The sequence below is a fragment of the Phascolarctos cinereus genome, unplaced genomic scaffold (assembly GCF_003287225.1).
Source record: "Phascolarctos cinereus isolate Bilbo 61053 unplaced genomic scaffold, phaCin_HiC Scaffold_2;HRSCAF=192, whole genome shotgun sequence".
Taxonomy (NCBI): domain Eukaryota; kingdom Metazoa; phylum Chordata; class Mammalia; order Diprotodontia; family Phascolarctidae; genus Phascolarctos; species Phascolarctos cinereus.
Window position 1 is genome coordinate 262,714,788 of NW_027555625.1, and position 16,774 is coordinate 262,731,561.

General features: G+C 38.3%; 1 protein-coding gene across 2 annotated transcripts in view; it reads left to right on the forward strand.

The window, feature by feature from the left end:
* The window catches only part of CCDC180 (coiled-coil domain containing 180), a 132,199-nt gene that overhangs the window by 58,264 nt on the left and 57,161 nt on the right, over window positions 1–16,774 (forward strand). For both annotated transcript variants that reach the window (XM_020981993.2, XM_020981992.2), the window contains exons 16-24: window positions 1,596–1,722; window positions 5,548–5,587; window positions 5,689–6,065; window positions 10,769–11,010; window positions 11,683–11,858; window positions 13,664–13,844; window positions 14,678–14,824; window positions 16,063–16,207; window positions 16,377–16,493. In XM_020981993.2, coding sequence (XP_020837652.1) covers window positions 1,596–1,722; window positions 5,548–5,587; window positions 5,689–6,065; window positions 10,769–11,010; window positions 11,683–11,858; window positions 13,664–13,844; window positions 14,678–14,824; window positions 16,063–16,207; window positions 16,377–16,493 — 1,552 coding nt within the window. The remainder of the gene's footprint in view (window positions 1–1,595; window positions 1,723–5,547; window positions 5,588–5,688; window positions 6,066–10,768; window positions 11,011–11,682; window positions 11,859–13,663; window positions 13,845–14,677; window positions 14,825–16,062; window positions 16,208–16,376; window positions 16,494–16,774) is intronic.

A 16,774-nucleotide genomic window follows, 5' to 3' on the forward strand; every position in this document is an offset into this window, starting at 1 on the left:
ACCAAACTCACCATCCAATCTAAACTGCTCCCTTCAAAGTTAGTAATTTCCCAATCTTATAGCCTTTCCTCAAAGACTACTCCTCTTCAGTTTTCTTTGCTGGATATTTAACCAAGTTATGCCTACTTTACGTGGGTGTCCCACAGGTGTCCTGGGCTGCCTTCTCTTCTTCCTCTATACTGTTTCATTTGGAGATCTCATCGGTTGCCATGGATTTAATTATCACCTCTGTGCAGATGATTCTCAAATCATAACCTCTGTTGACCTCCAGTCTCAAATCTCCAATTACCTATTGGACTTCTCAAACTGGATGACATCTTAAATGCCAAAATGTCATCAAAATGTCCAAAACTGAACTCACTGTCTTTCTCCCCAGTACTTTCTCCATTCCAAGTTTCCCTAATACTGTTGAGGGACCACAAGTGTCATATTTGACTCCTTACTCTCTCTCACTTTCCATATCTAATCTATTGCCAAGGCTAGTCAATTTTACCATTGTAATATCTCTTACATACACTTTACTCTCTTCTTTTGACACTTCTACCATGTTGGTACAGACCTTCATCCCCTTACACCTAGACTATTTCTGTAGCTTGCTGGTTGCTCTCTCTCTGCCACAAGCCTCTCCCCACTCAAGGTCATCCTCCACTCAGTTGTCAAAGTGATCTTCCTAAAACACAGGTCTGACCATGTCACTTTCCTGCTTAGGAAACTCCGCTGGCTCCCTATCACCTCCAGGATCAAATATAAAGTCCTCTGTTTGGCACTGAGTCCATCATAACCTGGCCCCTCCTTACTTCTCCAGGTTTCTTATACCTTACACTCACCTACATACTCTGGACCTAGTGACAGTGGCCACCTTGCTGCTTATTGCACAGAACGCTCCAGTTCACCATTCCAAACATTTTCACTGGCTGTCCCCCACACCTGGACAATGCTCTTCTGCCTTCTTTTTGCCTATTGGCTTCCCTGGATTTCTGTAAGTCTCAGTTAAAATATCATCTTCCACAGGAAGCCTTTCCCAATCTCTTAATTCTAGTGCTTTCTCTCTGAGAATATCCCCAATATCCCCTATATATATTTTGTTTATACATAGATGTTTACATGTTGTCTTCCCCAGTAGACTGGAAGGTCCTTGACAGCAGGGATTATCTTTTAACTTTCTTTGAATCCCCACAGTTTAGCACAATTCCTGGCACACAGTAGTTGCTTAATCAATGTTTATTGATTTGATTGACTTCCTAATCCCGAATTGTCTACTATCCCTTGCTGCCTCTCCTGGTAGACTTGATCAAGTATCATAATAAATTCTTAAGTAACCTTGAACTTCGACTATGATTTCTGGGGAAATGAGAGACTCATCCTCCATTCTTACCAATTAACTTGAAGCATATTAAGACACTCTTATCACCCAAGCCTGGAAGATGTATGAAAGATTTCAATATACACCAAGCATCTCCAAGTACAATACAATGGTTGATTTCCCTGGGTTTATGTTATGTTAGTATTAGCCTCCTCCTCCTCCATTCTGTATAAATGTTTCCTCTTCCATTCTGTATAAATGCTCCTTAAAACAATTTACATGTTTTTAACAGGTATAAAAATTTTCATGACGACCTCATAAATGAAGTAAAAGGCTATCCATTTTCTATACTGAAAGTGTTGCAGGACTACAGCATTTCTCTCAGTCGATATTTTTATGTTAGAGAAATCTATGAACAGGTATGAAATAAACATCATGTTGGGTGTGAACATTTATATATATATATGTATATTGATAAAGTATAAATATTTACATGTAAAATATATGTGTTTATGAAGAAGCAAAAACGAAGCCACATCTTTCGGTAGGCTAGCTTTCAAACACATTCACTTTGTAGATAAAAATAAACAAAAAAAGGTAAGTTAACACTAGTCACCAAAGGCTTCTAGGATCTAGTAAGATAATCCACATCTCAGGGTTAGGGGCAAAGCCCCCTTCCCCTCTCCCCATCTAGAAAATCTGCATAAAATATTTTGACCTTCTGTTCACACCAGAAAATTCTGAATTTTTTATTTTTCTTTACAGAGTATTTACAGTACTTTATTGTAAAATTTGGGTTAAGCGTTCGGTCATAGGCTCTGTGTTATCTGCTGGCCTTCACATGTCTTCTGCAAAACTCCCCCAAAATTCCCATTTAATTTCTTATGCCGACCCACAATATATCCAAACCTAGATGGGGAAAGTGGCGATGTGGAAGGGACAACTGTATTTGTAAAAGCACTTACTCAGTGCCTGGCACATAGTAGATATTTAATAAATAGTTATTCCCTTCCCCTTCTTCAAAGACAGGTTTTCCCTTTCCATTAAAAAGAAATTATAGAGTTTTTACACATCTTTTAAAAAATTATCACCAGATAATGACCCCAAAATTAAGATTCTATGCTCAAGGGGACATAGAATATGAATAATAGAAATAGTGATACCTTCTTGTATATGTGTGCATATATGAACATATAGTTTTTTATTTTATTTTTAAAGAAATTTGTTTTAAATTTCAGTTTTTTGTAAATTTAAAAATTTTAAACAAACACAAAATAAGAAAAGAAAAAAACATTGCCATGTATACAGCAGACCATAAGAGAGGATTTAATATAAAATAATAAATTTCCTTTTCAAGAAAACCTATATAATAAATGTTACACATTGTTTTCAAAGCTGCCCAGCTTTTCTTTGCTTTCTTGTTCGTTTTCTTTTGTTCTGTATTATGCACTTTTTACTTTTTTTTTTACCTTTCCCCCCCACCCTAAAGAAGGCTACAATTAAGCATGGAGATTATATATATGTATATATATATATTATATATATATATATATATATATATATATAGAGAGAGAGAGAGAGAGAGAGAGAGAGAGAGAGAGAGAGAGAGAGAGCGCATATATATACACATATACATAGATATCTTTATAGATATCTATATACATACACATATATACACATTTACACTCATACACATATATGTAAAACCGTACTATGCTTATTTCCTCCTATTATGTTTCTCTGAAAGTGGATGGCATCTTCCTTCATAAGTCCAAGTCTTTCTAAATCAATCATCTAGTCATTTCTTACATCACAGCAATATTCCAACCCAATCACACATCCTATCTGAGAGATTGTCTATGCAAGTTTTTTTTCCCTAATTTTCTGCATTCCTTCTATAGCTACATGGTTTTTATTTATGCAACAAAACTTTAATTTAAAATAAGCAAAATTATCCTTTTCACATTTCGACAATGCTCTCACTTTATGATACAGTTTAAGATCTGGGATACTGCTGAATCTGTTTCCTTTACATTAGGGACCTTTTTTCCCTGACCTTTTGTTCTTCCATATGAACTTTGTTATTATTTTTTCTATTTTGATAAAATAATTTTTTAGTAATTTAATTGGGATAGCATTGAGTAAATCGATTAGTTAGGTAAAATTGTCAAGTGCCCCTCAGTACTGAACTCATTGGGTGCGTGCTAGCTCCTTCTCCCTGCAGCCATAGTCCGGAATGCAGCAAGGCTGTGCTTGGTGTCCCTCGACAGTGGAAGGTCCTTTATTCTTTTCCTACTCAGCCATCCTCATCCCTCCAACCCCCTCCTCCCCACATACATGTACACACAGAGTTCGAAATGAAAGTTTCTACAGCTGAGGCGGCCTCTTAACCCAGCTGCCCCCAGGGCTTGCTGTTTGTTGATTCTGCAGCGTTGGCCTGGAGGTGTTTGCACTTCAGTCAATCAGTCTGAACCTCCATGCCTGGAGGGAGGGTCTTTCCTGGGGTCTACTTAGCCTTAGGAGGACAACTGCTTTACCCTGTGTTTGTTTCTGCTATGCTGAGGCAATGTTTTGTCTTTTTTTGTGGAGGAAATTTGGAGAGCTGCAAGTTTTCTGACCTACTCCACCATCTTCCCAGAATCTTCTATCAAACTTTCAGTCTTTAAAAGAAAATTTAAGAAAGCAACTTAGAAGTTTAGGCTTTTCTGAAACTCCAACACTACCATATAATTTTTGATGTATGTAGCTATACTTATAATAGAAATTCATTAGAAAACAAAAGAACAAACAATGTCTTCCTGGTTGAATAAGATACAGAAGTCCATACAGGCCATTCTACTTGGTGCTGGTAATATGTATGCATAGATTACACACACACACACACACACACACACACACACACACACAATCTCACAACATTGGTGGGGGGGAAGGGGGTTGCCACATAGACCTATTTCCTACTCTAGGCACAACAGGATATTGATAAGGCAGATGGGTCAGGGTCCCTTTCTTCTCTAATAAGTTAGTAGCTCAGCTAATAGCCTAGTAGGGGGATATGATACAAACACAGATAACTATGATATACATTGTTAATTGCTAAATCAATTAGGGAGTTGCAAAGCATGGTGATTTCTTTTCAGAGACACTGAAAATTATTTCTTAATAGTTCATTATTTGCTATGAAAGACATTCTTTTACTTGAAGAATAAGCAGAGCTTTCAGGATGCTTAGCTTTAGAGATGCATAGCTATCCTGAAGCAATGCCATCCACAAAGAAGGACTTCTGTATAGGATGCTAATAAATGCCTAATGTCTTTAGAGATGACTTCTGGATTAAAATTCAGGCTCACACTGTGGCAGGCTAGATAGTAACTTACTCCGCAAGATGCTCCTGTTTGTATCCACAGAAGAGAACATATGGAAAACCTAAAGAAATCATAGACAAATTGGACAGATCTCAAAGTAACGAAATTAATTTTTATATATCTTAGCCAAAAGCAAGGAGTACATAATAGAGAATCACAGTTTTATCTACACCCCTCATTTCCATTCTTCTTTGGATGTGGAAATAAATTTAATTGATATTTTAAAGTTCAGAATTGTTTAAAATGAGGGAAAAACACAAAAGCATTCCGTTTTCTCAAATCAATTTTTAAAAGAAAATTTAAGAAGGTGACTTAGCAGTTTGGGCTTTTCTGAAATTCCAACACTACCATTTAATTTTTTAATATATAGCTATATTTATAATAAAAATTCATTAGAAAACACAAACAACATAAGAACAAACAAAAAGATCTTCTCAGACAACTGAGATAAAAGAAGTCCATACAGGCCATTCTGTTTGGTGATATGTTTTATGTGACTCTATACTGTACATAAACATTATATTTATATTACTGTATTGTGTTAAACTGTTAACAGGTACTGCTTGGGCAAATTAATCATTTTGTCTCAAGATACATTTTCTGAAAATTTCCAACATGCCTCAAAGGGCCCAAGTGGAATGTTATTGTATTTACACACTGAACATTTGCTTAGTCCCAGCTATGTGCAGAAGACACGTGGAGGCAGGTGTGCTAACCTAGCCTTGAAGTACGTGAAGAGAAACTCAGATTTCCCATTTTCTGGAAATTACCCAAATCTCAAAGCAGAAAATCAACCTTCGGTTGAATGAACTAAAATCAGCCTTGGGAAGAGACTCTTCTTGCTTAAGATTATATCACATGCTTGTTCTTTTGTTTCAGAACATGGATGGTGAAGTGATAATACGGTTTAGAGAGCCAGGTAACATCTTTTCAGTGTAAACCCACATGACTCTTTGCTTTGGGGCCGAGTCCATGTTTATCATTATTAATACCCATGCGTTTTATATTTTGGAACAACAGCTGAGGTTCTAGAAGAGAGTCCCTCTCATCTAAAAGATATCATAAAAAAAGTCTTCAACCTTAGAAAGGAAAGCAAGATACCTCCCCCTGAGAGCGGTGAGATGACACCCTTGAGCAAGAGTAAAAGCAACGCCAACTTCCCGACGGAAGAAGCAAAGGAAATCCAAGAGTGCCCAGCTTCCGAAATGGAGGAGGATGCCAAGAGCTCCAAAGATACAGTCGTAAGTGAGGAGACACAGACCTTCAAAGAAAGTCTTTCCCAGGAACCTGGAGAAACGGAGACCCCAGGAGAAAGCTCGACAGAAGCTAGAGAACACCTAGAAGATTGGACAAAGGACCAGATACAGGAAAGCCTCGAAGTCTTGCCCTTCTACGAGGTGAGTTAGACTCCTTTAATTTTCTCTGGCTGTCGGCCATGCCTGAAATGCTCTCCCTCCTCCGCTCTGACCACTGACATGCCTGGCTTCCTTTAAGACGCAACACTAATCTCATCTTTTACTCAAAGCCTTCCCTAGCCCCTCTCAACTCCAGTGCCTTCTCTGTATTCGTTATCTCCAGTTTATCCTGCATGTAGCTTGCTTTGCAGATATTTATTTCTATGTTGCCTCCCCTTTGAGGGCCTTTTGCCTCTTTTTGTATCCCCAAGGCTTAGTGCCGTGCCTGGCACATAGTAAATGCACAATAAATGTTGACTGAGTGACTTTGTAATAGTAGATGTACTTTAGGGCTCATGAAGATCATATAATTTTCAGTCCAGCAAAAATCACAAGGCAATGCTTAAAAAAACAAAACAAAGCAAAACAAACCCTTTTATTGACATCTTCCTTTTTTTAATATTGCCTTCATTTCCAGATATATTACTCTCCTTGCCCCTCCCCAGGGAGTCATGTCTTGAAAATAGGATGAAAAGGGGGGGGGGAAGTATTTTGGCAAAACTAAGCAATGTATCAACTAAGTCATGTTTCACACATAGTGTTTCACATCCATTGCCTCCACCTCTGCAAAGAAGGGAGGGAAGTACACTTTTTTTCCTCTCTTTTTGGAGGCCAAGCTGGACCACTATAATTACACAGGATTCAGGTTGTTTGTTTTTCCATTTATATTGTTGTAGACATTAGGTGTATTGTTTGCTCTGTTCTGCTTATTTTACTTTATATCAGTTCATAGGTTTTCCCATGCTTCTCTGTGTTCTTCATATCCATCATTTCTTAAACTAGAGTAATATTCCATTACATTAATGTACCACTATTTGTTTAGGTTTTCCCCAGTTAATGGGAATTAACTTGCTTTACAATTCTTTGCTACCACAAAAAAATGCTGCTATAAAAATTTTGGTGTAATGGGATCTTTATTTTTAAATTTTTTTTTTGTTACATTTTAAACTCTGAACTGTCTTCCTCTGTCCCTCTCCACCCCATATTAGAAAAGGCCACCATTGATACGAATATATATGTATATAGGTATATATATATGTACATATATGTGTACACACACATATATATGTAAAAGAATGCTATGCATACTTCTATTTATCACTTCTTTCTCTGGAGGTGGATAGCATCTTCATAATGTAGTTGACTTGAGCTACTTAGTCATTCACAGGTGTTCTTCAAACAATATTGTGGTTACTGTATACAACATTCTCTTGGATATACTCATTTCACTCTTCATTATTTCATGCAAGTCTTTCCATGTTTTTCTAAATCAACCAGCTCATCATTTCTCACAGCATAAAGTTCTTTGTTTTTATACTTATCTTTAATCTCCTTGGGATATATGCCTAGCCCTCTAATCTCCAGAAGCCTACGTGGAGAAAGAGATAGGTAGGATCCAAGACCACGGAAGCTATTTTATCTCTAATAGAAGTATCAAGCTATGCTTATCACACCTCAACTATCTTCAGTTTAGGGCTATGAGTCTAAGGAGTTCAGAACAAAAGTCACTTCCCAGGTCACTTTCAAGGGGAAGGGTAACCCTTAGCTCATACTCTCCAGTTCAATCCCTTCCTACTAAAAGCTAGTTACACAAAAGACTGTCATGAATAACTAGTAAACATCTTTATTATAGAAAGTTTAAAACAGAAATAAGAAAAGTCATGCATATTAGAATATACCAAAAAGCATGCATAAGAGAAAACAAGCTCATTATCTGAGAGCGAGCTAAGGTCTCATCTCGAACTAGGAGAGAGAAGAATCTCACCAAAGGGAAGTCTGCCCTCAGCAATGTCTAGGGCTACTAGACATGATGGGAGGCCAGCTTCCTTATACCTCTTAAGGCTTCTGAGTCTCCAGCCTACTATTCAGAAGTCCCAACCTTTCTAAAGGTCCTCTCTAGAAGTGTACGTCCAATAAAAATGAAGAGAATCTCTTTTACGTTCACACAGCATCATGGCTCAGCATTCTCTCAGACAATCAGCAATCATATCCCCTTACACATACAAAGCACAACACCTTCTGGGCACCACCTGCCAAGAGGGCAGAGACAGCACAATAGTATAATTTAGAATCTGGAAGTGTTATCTTAATTCCTACTTTTTTAGATTATATTTCCTTTGAGATTGTAGACCTTTTGTTCTGCCAAATGAATTTTGTTATCATTTTGTCTACCTTCAAAAGTATTCCTAGGCAGTACGATTTGTATAGTGCTATAACTATAAAGCAGTTTAGGGGACACTTTCATTTTTATCATATCGATGCAGCCCAGGCACAATATTGTTGATACATAAGTTTTATTTTGACATCTTTTGTTTTTATATCACATTTTCCAATCTATCTTCTACCCCATAGAACCCTACTTTGTTAAACCATCCTCCACTTCTCCAACAAAAAAGAAGGAAATCTGTTTCATCATCTGTTCTTTGGCAGCAAGAAAGAACAGCTAGGTGGTGGTGGACAGAGTGCTGGACCTAGAGTCAGGAAGACCTGAGCTCAGATCTGGCCTCAGACACTTATTAGCTGTGTGACCACAGGCAACTCACTTACCCTCTGTTTGCCTCAATTTCTTCATCTGTAAGATGAGGACAATAATAGCACCCACCTTCTAGGGTTGTTATAAGAATCAAATGAGATAATAATAATGACGTACTTAGCACAGTACCTGGCACATGGTAAGTGCTATATAAATGTCAGTTATTATTATTAGTGAGTGCAATTAATCTGAGTTAGGCTACCATTTAGTGTTGTGGTAATTTACATTATTGTGGTCATTATGTATATTGTTCTCCTTGTGCTTTCTTTGCATCATTTCATATAAATCTTCTCAAGTTTCTCTGAATTCCTCAAATTTATTGTTTCTTATAACAAAGTAGTATTACAATACCTTCAAATGCCACAGTGTGTATAGCCATTCCCCAAGAAACATTCACCCATTCCACTTTCATTTTTTTTTACTAACCATAAAGAAGTACTGCTATGCGTAATTGGTTTTATATATATATATATATATATATATATATATATATATATATATATATATATATATATATATATATATACATACATGTAGCCCTTTCTTTCTAACTTTGACCTCCTTGGAGCAACTGCCCAGTAGAGTGACCATGGCATCAAAGGGCAAGAACAGGTTTGTGATTTTTCTGGCATAATTCCAAATTGTTTCCCAAGACAGACAGACCAAACCACAGCTCCACCCATCATAGAACCTATCTTCCCATAGTTACATTCTGTCTTTTATTATTTTTGCTGCAATAAATTGACTCTAAAGATTCTTTATAACCATAATACTGTAAACAACATGCTTTTTTTGCTAGTAATTGGGACATAAGATTATAAGGAAATTGAGGAAAATTTATTCAAGATCCTAAAGCACGTTGACTGAAAAGTTTACACATCTCCCTTCCCCCCCACCAAAAAAAAAAGGCAAAATAGAGAAATAAAATAAACTGCAGATTCAGCCACTATAGCCACGGGCTAAGTAGTAAGCTAGTGGAGGTTTGGGGAGGGGGAGCAGTTTAACCAAATTCACACAGCTTATTAGTTGCAAAGTTGAGGCTAGAATCTAGGACTCTTGACTCCCTTTGGTATCCTGTCTACAATGCTCTATCCATTACACTGCACTGCTGCCCTTAAAGAACAACTGAAAAGTTCAAGTGACTTGCCCAAGGTCACATAGCCCAGTGTGTTTCATGGGTACAACTTGAGCCCAAGTCTTCCTGACTCCCCAGTTCTCTATCAGCCAAGCTATGATCATCAATTTTTGTACATCATAGATACTTGATAAATGCTTATTAGATTGCATCACATTGGATTGGACTCATTTGGAAGAGGCTTCTAGGAAGTAGAGGCAATGGTTTTTACTAAGCATCATGGATGGGATTCTGTCTTGCTTTTGGAGTGTGTCATTGCCCTGTACGTGAGGTTTTTACTGCCTTGTAACAGCATCCCTGTCCCTTTCAATGAAGCATTTCTATACTCCCCCACTGGGGATCTTATGGAGAGTAAGTTCTTTTTGGCCTTCAGTGTTAATGTCATATTTACTCCAGTTGTTAGGTTTGCCTAACGGCCCCATTTGAACTTGATGTGCTGGCAGAGAGATTTTCACATTAAATACATCTTGTTCATTTGATGTCTCTCCTGTCTTCAAACCCACCCCCTTTGGATATGATAATAAAAATTGTTACTATAATGCCACTAACTACATAAAGTATGAATCTTGATTATAAATGCTAGTAAGACATGATCCTTGGGTGATTTATCCTTCCACCCATTTGTACCTGAGGCAAGCTGCACAAAACATAGTTCATTTGAGAGGTTGGTCAGAGACCCCAGACACTACTTGATGGCTAGTGACTTACTTAGACTTACTAGGAGGGGCAGGGATGATGCTACTCTAGGGAAAAGCTCACCTGAGGTGTAGGGGAGGAAAAGGACATGATTTTACCACTTCCTGTTATTTGCTAACTAGGTGCTAAGTTTAATTGTTTCTGGTTCCTGAAGGACCAAAAGTGTCCTCAGTGCCCTCTAAATTTTAGTGTCATGGGGGAAAGCCCAGTCACTTTACCCTAGTTGTAGCTTTGCTACAGGGTTCATGATTCTTATATATTAAAGCTATCTTACTTGTCTAGGTTCAACCTGGGACTATATCAGAGGAGGAAAATATAATTGAAAGCTCTGATGAAGGGTTCGAGTCCTTTGTAACTTCCAGTGGGAACAAGTATTTGGTCTTTTCACTTTCTGAAGAAGCTGAAAGTAAATTGCTGCATACTACATTATCTGATGCATCATTGGATGACACTTCTCAGAATACTGCCGCATGCCTGGAACATGTGATTTTACCATCCCAACTGTTTTCAAGATTTAAAAAACAGTTAGTAGGAATATCCTTCCTTCAGTATTTTGGACTGGAATTTATTGGAGAGGGGACCTTTAAAATGTTGAAAATTTAGAAAAGATGCATCTGAAATAAGTGAGCAAAGGGGATGTTATTCTGAGTTGGGGGAGGAACGATTTAGATGGGAAACAAAACAAAACAGAACAAAACACAGCAGCCTCTCTAGAAATTATTTACGGTCATTGGTTTGGTGACTGTCTTCAAGCTATAGGAAGCCCAGCCTCTAGCCATTACCTTTACCTGCTGGGAGAAAGTGCCTACATTTGTGTAAAATACTAGTTAGCATGGTTTCTTCTTCCTAAATGATTTTGCATATGCTTCTGTTTTCTCAGTAGAATGCAAGCTCATTAGAGGCTGGGGATTTTTTCTTTTTGTTTTGTGCATCCTTAGTAGGCACTGAATAAATGCTTGATGAATTGAATTGAGGCATGCGTAAGATTTGTGGCTTTGGCTACACCCTTGCAAAGCCTTTTGCAAAGTCCATCTGCTGAGGACTGCTGAAATGGAACTCATGACTTTTTAAAGTATTTATCAAGTAAATTCTGTTCCTTCTATATGACTTTACTGTGCTTGTATAATATTTCCTAAATTGACTTATCTGGAAGTGGGAGTGTCTTCTAAACTAGGTTCTTTTTCTCTTGAATCTAGAATCCGCTGTGAGTTTTTTGAATGCCTTGAGAAGTGGTTTGGCCAGTCATTGACCAACTCCAAGATCATTGTCGCTGCAAAGATTGAGGAGCTGGATTCAGAACTGGTACTGCGTCTCCACTTACATAAACCAAGGATCAAATACATAAAGACAGACATCCACAATGTCAGAGCAGGTAGAATCCCACTTTCCCTCAATTCTTTCCAAAAAGACAGGATCACATAGCTGGAAGAATGATCAGTTTGGAGTCAAAGGACCCTAATTCTAATCTTAGCTCTACCACTGTACTTCTCCTCTCTAGACCTCAGTTTTCTCAGCTTTAAAATTAAAGGCTTAGATTAGAGGACTTGTAAGGTCCCTTTGGGCTGTAGATCTATAACCCTATGAAATGTGCTTGTCTGAGAGTTTTCCTGGAATTATGGTTACACTTTGTTAATTACATCAATTTGCCTAGCACTCATAGTCTATTTAGCACCTTTTAGCAAACTGTGGAAAATGACTGTGAATTTGCAATTTGTCTGAAGTTTTCCCCAAAAGGGTGATAACTTTTTGTGCCCTTTCCTTTACTACATTAAGAAATTAAAGTCTTTTAAATGATGGCCTTGATCTATGTGTGAATACAACTCTCACACTTCCCCCTCAATTGTGCAGAGATTGCACACCTACACTTTCTTCCGGACTTGAAGCTACAGGATCATTTTGCTACAGCTTCAGTAAACGATAAGAAATGTAGGGATGGATTGAGGTCTTCTGTGTGGGGGAGGGTGTGCCTACTTCAATGAGATGCCAGATTCATCAAAGTATTGTATTACCAAAAATGATATTTGTTGTTGTTTAGTCATGTCCGACTCTTCGTGACCCCATTGGGGGTTTTCTCGGCAAAGATACTGGAGTGGTTTGCCGTTTTCTTCTCCAGCTCATTTTATAGGTGAAGAAACTGAGGCAAACAGGGTTAAGTGACTTGTCCAGGGTCACACAGCTAGGAAGTATCTGAGGTCAGATTTGAACTCAGGGGATGAGTCTTCCTGACTCCAGGCCCAGCACTCTATCCACTGAATCCCCTCTGTAATCACTGCCTTTGTATGTGACTTCCAAAGGCTAAATGAACCAGGGAGATAGAATCACTAGTGGATTGCTGCAGGACCTGCAAGAGGTTGGCTTCAGAATTCTGATTTGAATCACAGAATAACAGAGGAGGATGGGGCCTCAGGGACCATCCAATCCACCCCCCTTCAATAATTTAATTAAACATAGCACTTGCTATGTAAAAGACCCTGTGCTAGGCACTGGGCATCCAAGGACAAATGAGGATGATCTTTGTCTACCTTGGGGTTATTGTGAGGAAAGTGTTTTGAAATCTTAAAGTGCTATAGAGATAGTACATTGTTTTTACCTTAGTGTGCCGTGTTCATTTCTCATTTCTTTGAGAAATTTCTACTCTCTCCCATCCCTGACCTTCTAGGCTGAGGGAAGAGAGATAGACTGTCTTTTCCAGGGATGGTCACAGCCCCAGTTAGTCTGTGGATCAGAATACATTGGTAATTTCTGTCCTGTCCTACAGGAATACATCTCGGCTATACTCTTACCTCCTTGAACAAAAAGATGAATTCACATCATAAGAACACAGAGATCTATGGGCAGAAGGAACCTCAGAGGCCATGTAGCCCAATCCTTTTTGTTTTATAGCTGAAGACATTAAGGCCCATGGATACTAAGTGGCACCCAGGTCATAAACATCCCAGGCAGGATTTGAACACACATCCTCTTGACTCCAGAGCCCATGTTCTTTTTCTCATTGTGAGTCATCTCTTTGAACATGAACATTCTCTACTAACTTTGGGTACTCTCAGCTGGCAAGAGTGGTGCATAAATGCCATCATTCGCCACTGTTTAGAAATCTATTTGTTTCCCCAGTCTGTTTGGGAAGGGACTGCCAAGACAGGTCGAAAGGCTCATTTGTGTCCCATCTTTCCTTTGTAGCTGAGTTATTGTTTCACCAAGAACGGCTCAATCGTCACTGTGCCGGCATCTTGGACACGCTGAAAAAAGAGAGGATCCTGTTTTATAAATTCCAGGAAGAACAAAACACCAAGAACAAAAACTTCTGGAATTGGATGACTAACATAGAACAAGCTTTCCTCAACTCTACCACAAGTCGGAAGTAAGGGAGCCAACCTTTTCCCCAGATCAGCAACTCTCCTCAAAGGATTTCCACCAGGCTGCAGATGCAGAATCACTAGTCTTAAATTCCAGAGGAAGAATAGAACTAGGCATTTGTTATCCAGGCATTATCTGATCCTTCTCCTTTGTTTTAACCTAAAGACCTATTTTGAAACTGATCTCCTTTCCCAAAGTCCTCCTCTGATTCTTCCTTTGAGGTGGATATATCAGCTGAGTGTAAAGTGTATTCAAATACCTTTTTCTAGCTACAGTGTTTACCAGTGCCACAAATATACATATATATATACACACATATACATATATACACACATATATATACATACATATACATACATACATACATATATAAAAATATATATACATATATATACACATATACATATATATACACACATATACATATACATATATACGTATACATATATATACACACATATATATACACACATATATATACATACATATATATATATATATATATATATATAAAGCATTTTGAGGAACCTCCCCCTTTTTTAAAAGTACTATGTAAGCGCTAAGTTTTGAACATGTTCAAATCAGCTAGGGAAGCAGTAGCAATGGATTGCCCTGCTTCTGATAACAGTTAAATTGGTTTCATGAAAGTGAAACCAATGATGGAAAACTGGTGGACTAATGGGGTACTTGTAGTTGAAGATGGGAGTGAAAGGAAAGAATCTCTGGGCGCTCAAAATTTTCATCCATGTGGTCTTGAGCCAGAGTTTTGGGAACATGATCTTACAAAATATCATGGCAACACTCCCCAGAAATTTCCATTCTTATGTTTTCTCACAGTCTGACTCTGTTCAGCTCCAGCCTGCACAGAGAGCTGCTCTCTTACGTGGATGTTATGCAGGTGTCCATTCGTGGTTTCCGACAATACCTAGAAGAAAACATGGAGAAACTCCAATTTGCAAATATGGATTTTCTGAAAAAATGCAGGTAAAAAGTGATGTGGATTTGTTCTCGATGATCTCTTTTTTTTTTTTATAGCTTTTGTTCTCCTCCTTCCCCCATCTTTACATGTACATAAACTAGATATATTAAAGTAAGCATTAGTTTCTCCTTCTACAAATAAGAGGAAGTGTGGTGTAGTCAGCCAGTCAATAATAACAATTTATGAAGCACCTACTTGTGCTAAGCCCTGGGGACACAAAGAAAGGTAAAAGACAGTCACTGCTATCAAGGAGATGCCAGTCTAATGGTGCAAACAAGATGCAAACATCTGTGTACAATTGAGCTAGTTAGAGGATAATTGGATATAAAAATAGGCAGGGCACTAGAATTAAGGGAGATCAGGAAAGGTTTCCTTGTAGAAGGGGGGAAGTCTAAAGTCTCAGACTTGAAGGAAGCCAGGAAAGCCAGGAGGCAGAGATGACAAGGAAAAGCATTTCAGGCATGGAGGAAAGACAGCCAGACAAAATGCCTGGAGCTGAAATGGAGAGTAGTAGGTAAAGAGGTTGCCTTCAGAGTCAGAAAAATGTAGGTACTGGCTATGTGGTCAAATCATTAACTCTCTAAGGCAGGGGGTCTACAAATTATAGCCTGAGTACCAAATCCTTCCCAGTGCCTGTTTTGTTTTGTTTTGTTTTGGTTTGCTTTGGTTTGGTTTGGTTTTTGGTGAGACATTCAGGGTTAAGTGACTTGCCCAGGGTCACACAACTAGTAAGTGTCAAGTGCCTGAGGCCATACTTGAGTCCTTCTGACTCCAAGAATGTAGTTCTATCCACCTAGCTACCCCTGCAGTGCCTGTTTTTGTATGGCCTGCAAAATAAGACTTAACTCTGAAAATTTTAAATCCAATAAAACTGTTGAAAAATGAAAAAAAAACCCCTATTCTTACCTCACTGTACAAAATCAGGTCGTAGGCCAGATTTGTCCTCAGGCAGTAGTTTGTGGAATTCCTCTTCACTCCTTCCCCTTGCAGGCACCCCCTCCACCCCAGACCAAGCTGCTCTAAAAGGATAAATTACAGAGAAGGTACCAACCTGCCTTGGTAGGGGAAGTGCTTCACCTGGGAACTAGCCCTATCTACCAATGAAATTGTGGATTCCACCTCTATCCTTTCTCTCCAGATATGGCAGCCTACAGGCATTTTCCTTGAATCCAGCTCTTATATCTGGTAACTAGAAAATTCAAGATGTTCTGAGTCAATGGCTTTTATTCTAACTTACTTTCAGATTGTTTTCAGAGGGTGGGAACTTCTCCCCTGATGAATTGACCGCGTTTTGTAGTCGACTAGAAAAGGAATCCTTACGGATTGAATTTGTTGAGAGGTTTATCATGTTGAAAATGGAGAAAATGGAGAGTGAATACATAGAGCAGGTGAGCAGATCTTTCTCAATCCACTAGTCATTGACATTCTGCCATTATTCCAATGTAAAAGTAATATCTTCTAGGTTTTAAAATTTAAGGGTATATGGTTGGTTTGTTTTAAATTCAATTTAGAATTAGAATTAGTCCTGTACTCTCTACTTTCTATCTTTCATTGTAGGCAAGTGAGGTCATCAACAAATTTGAAAGTAAATTCCATAACCTATCAGTGGATCTCATTTTTATAGAGAAAATCCAGCGATTCTTGACAAATCTGCAAGTGAATATCAAGGCAGAGGTAGAGAATTTCTTATTTCTTTTACTGATGGATTGATGTCATTTATTTCATCTTAGGGATTTCTGGCCAGCTGTGGAGAAAAGTGGGTAATGTTGTTAAAGAAGGGAATGTGAGACCCTTTGAGGAATTTCACAAATGAGTGACTAACTACCAGCAGTTTGGGATTGTGCTAGCCATGACCAACCTTGTGCCTAGCTAGACTCATGGCTCTGTTGCCATCTTCTTTTTCTACTTTGTGAAGGCTCAAATCTAGAAAAAATTGGGAGGGAGGGGGGACATTT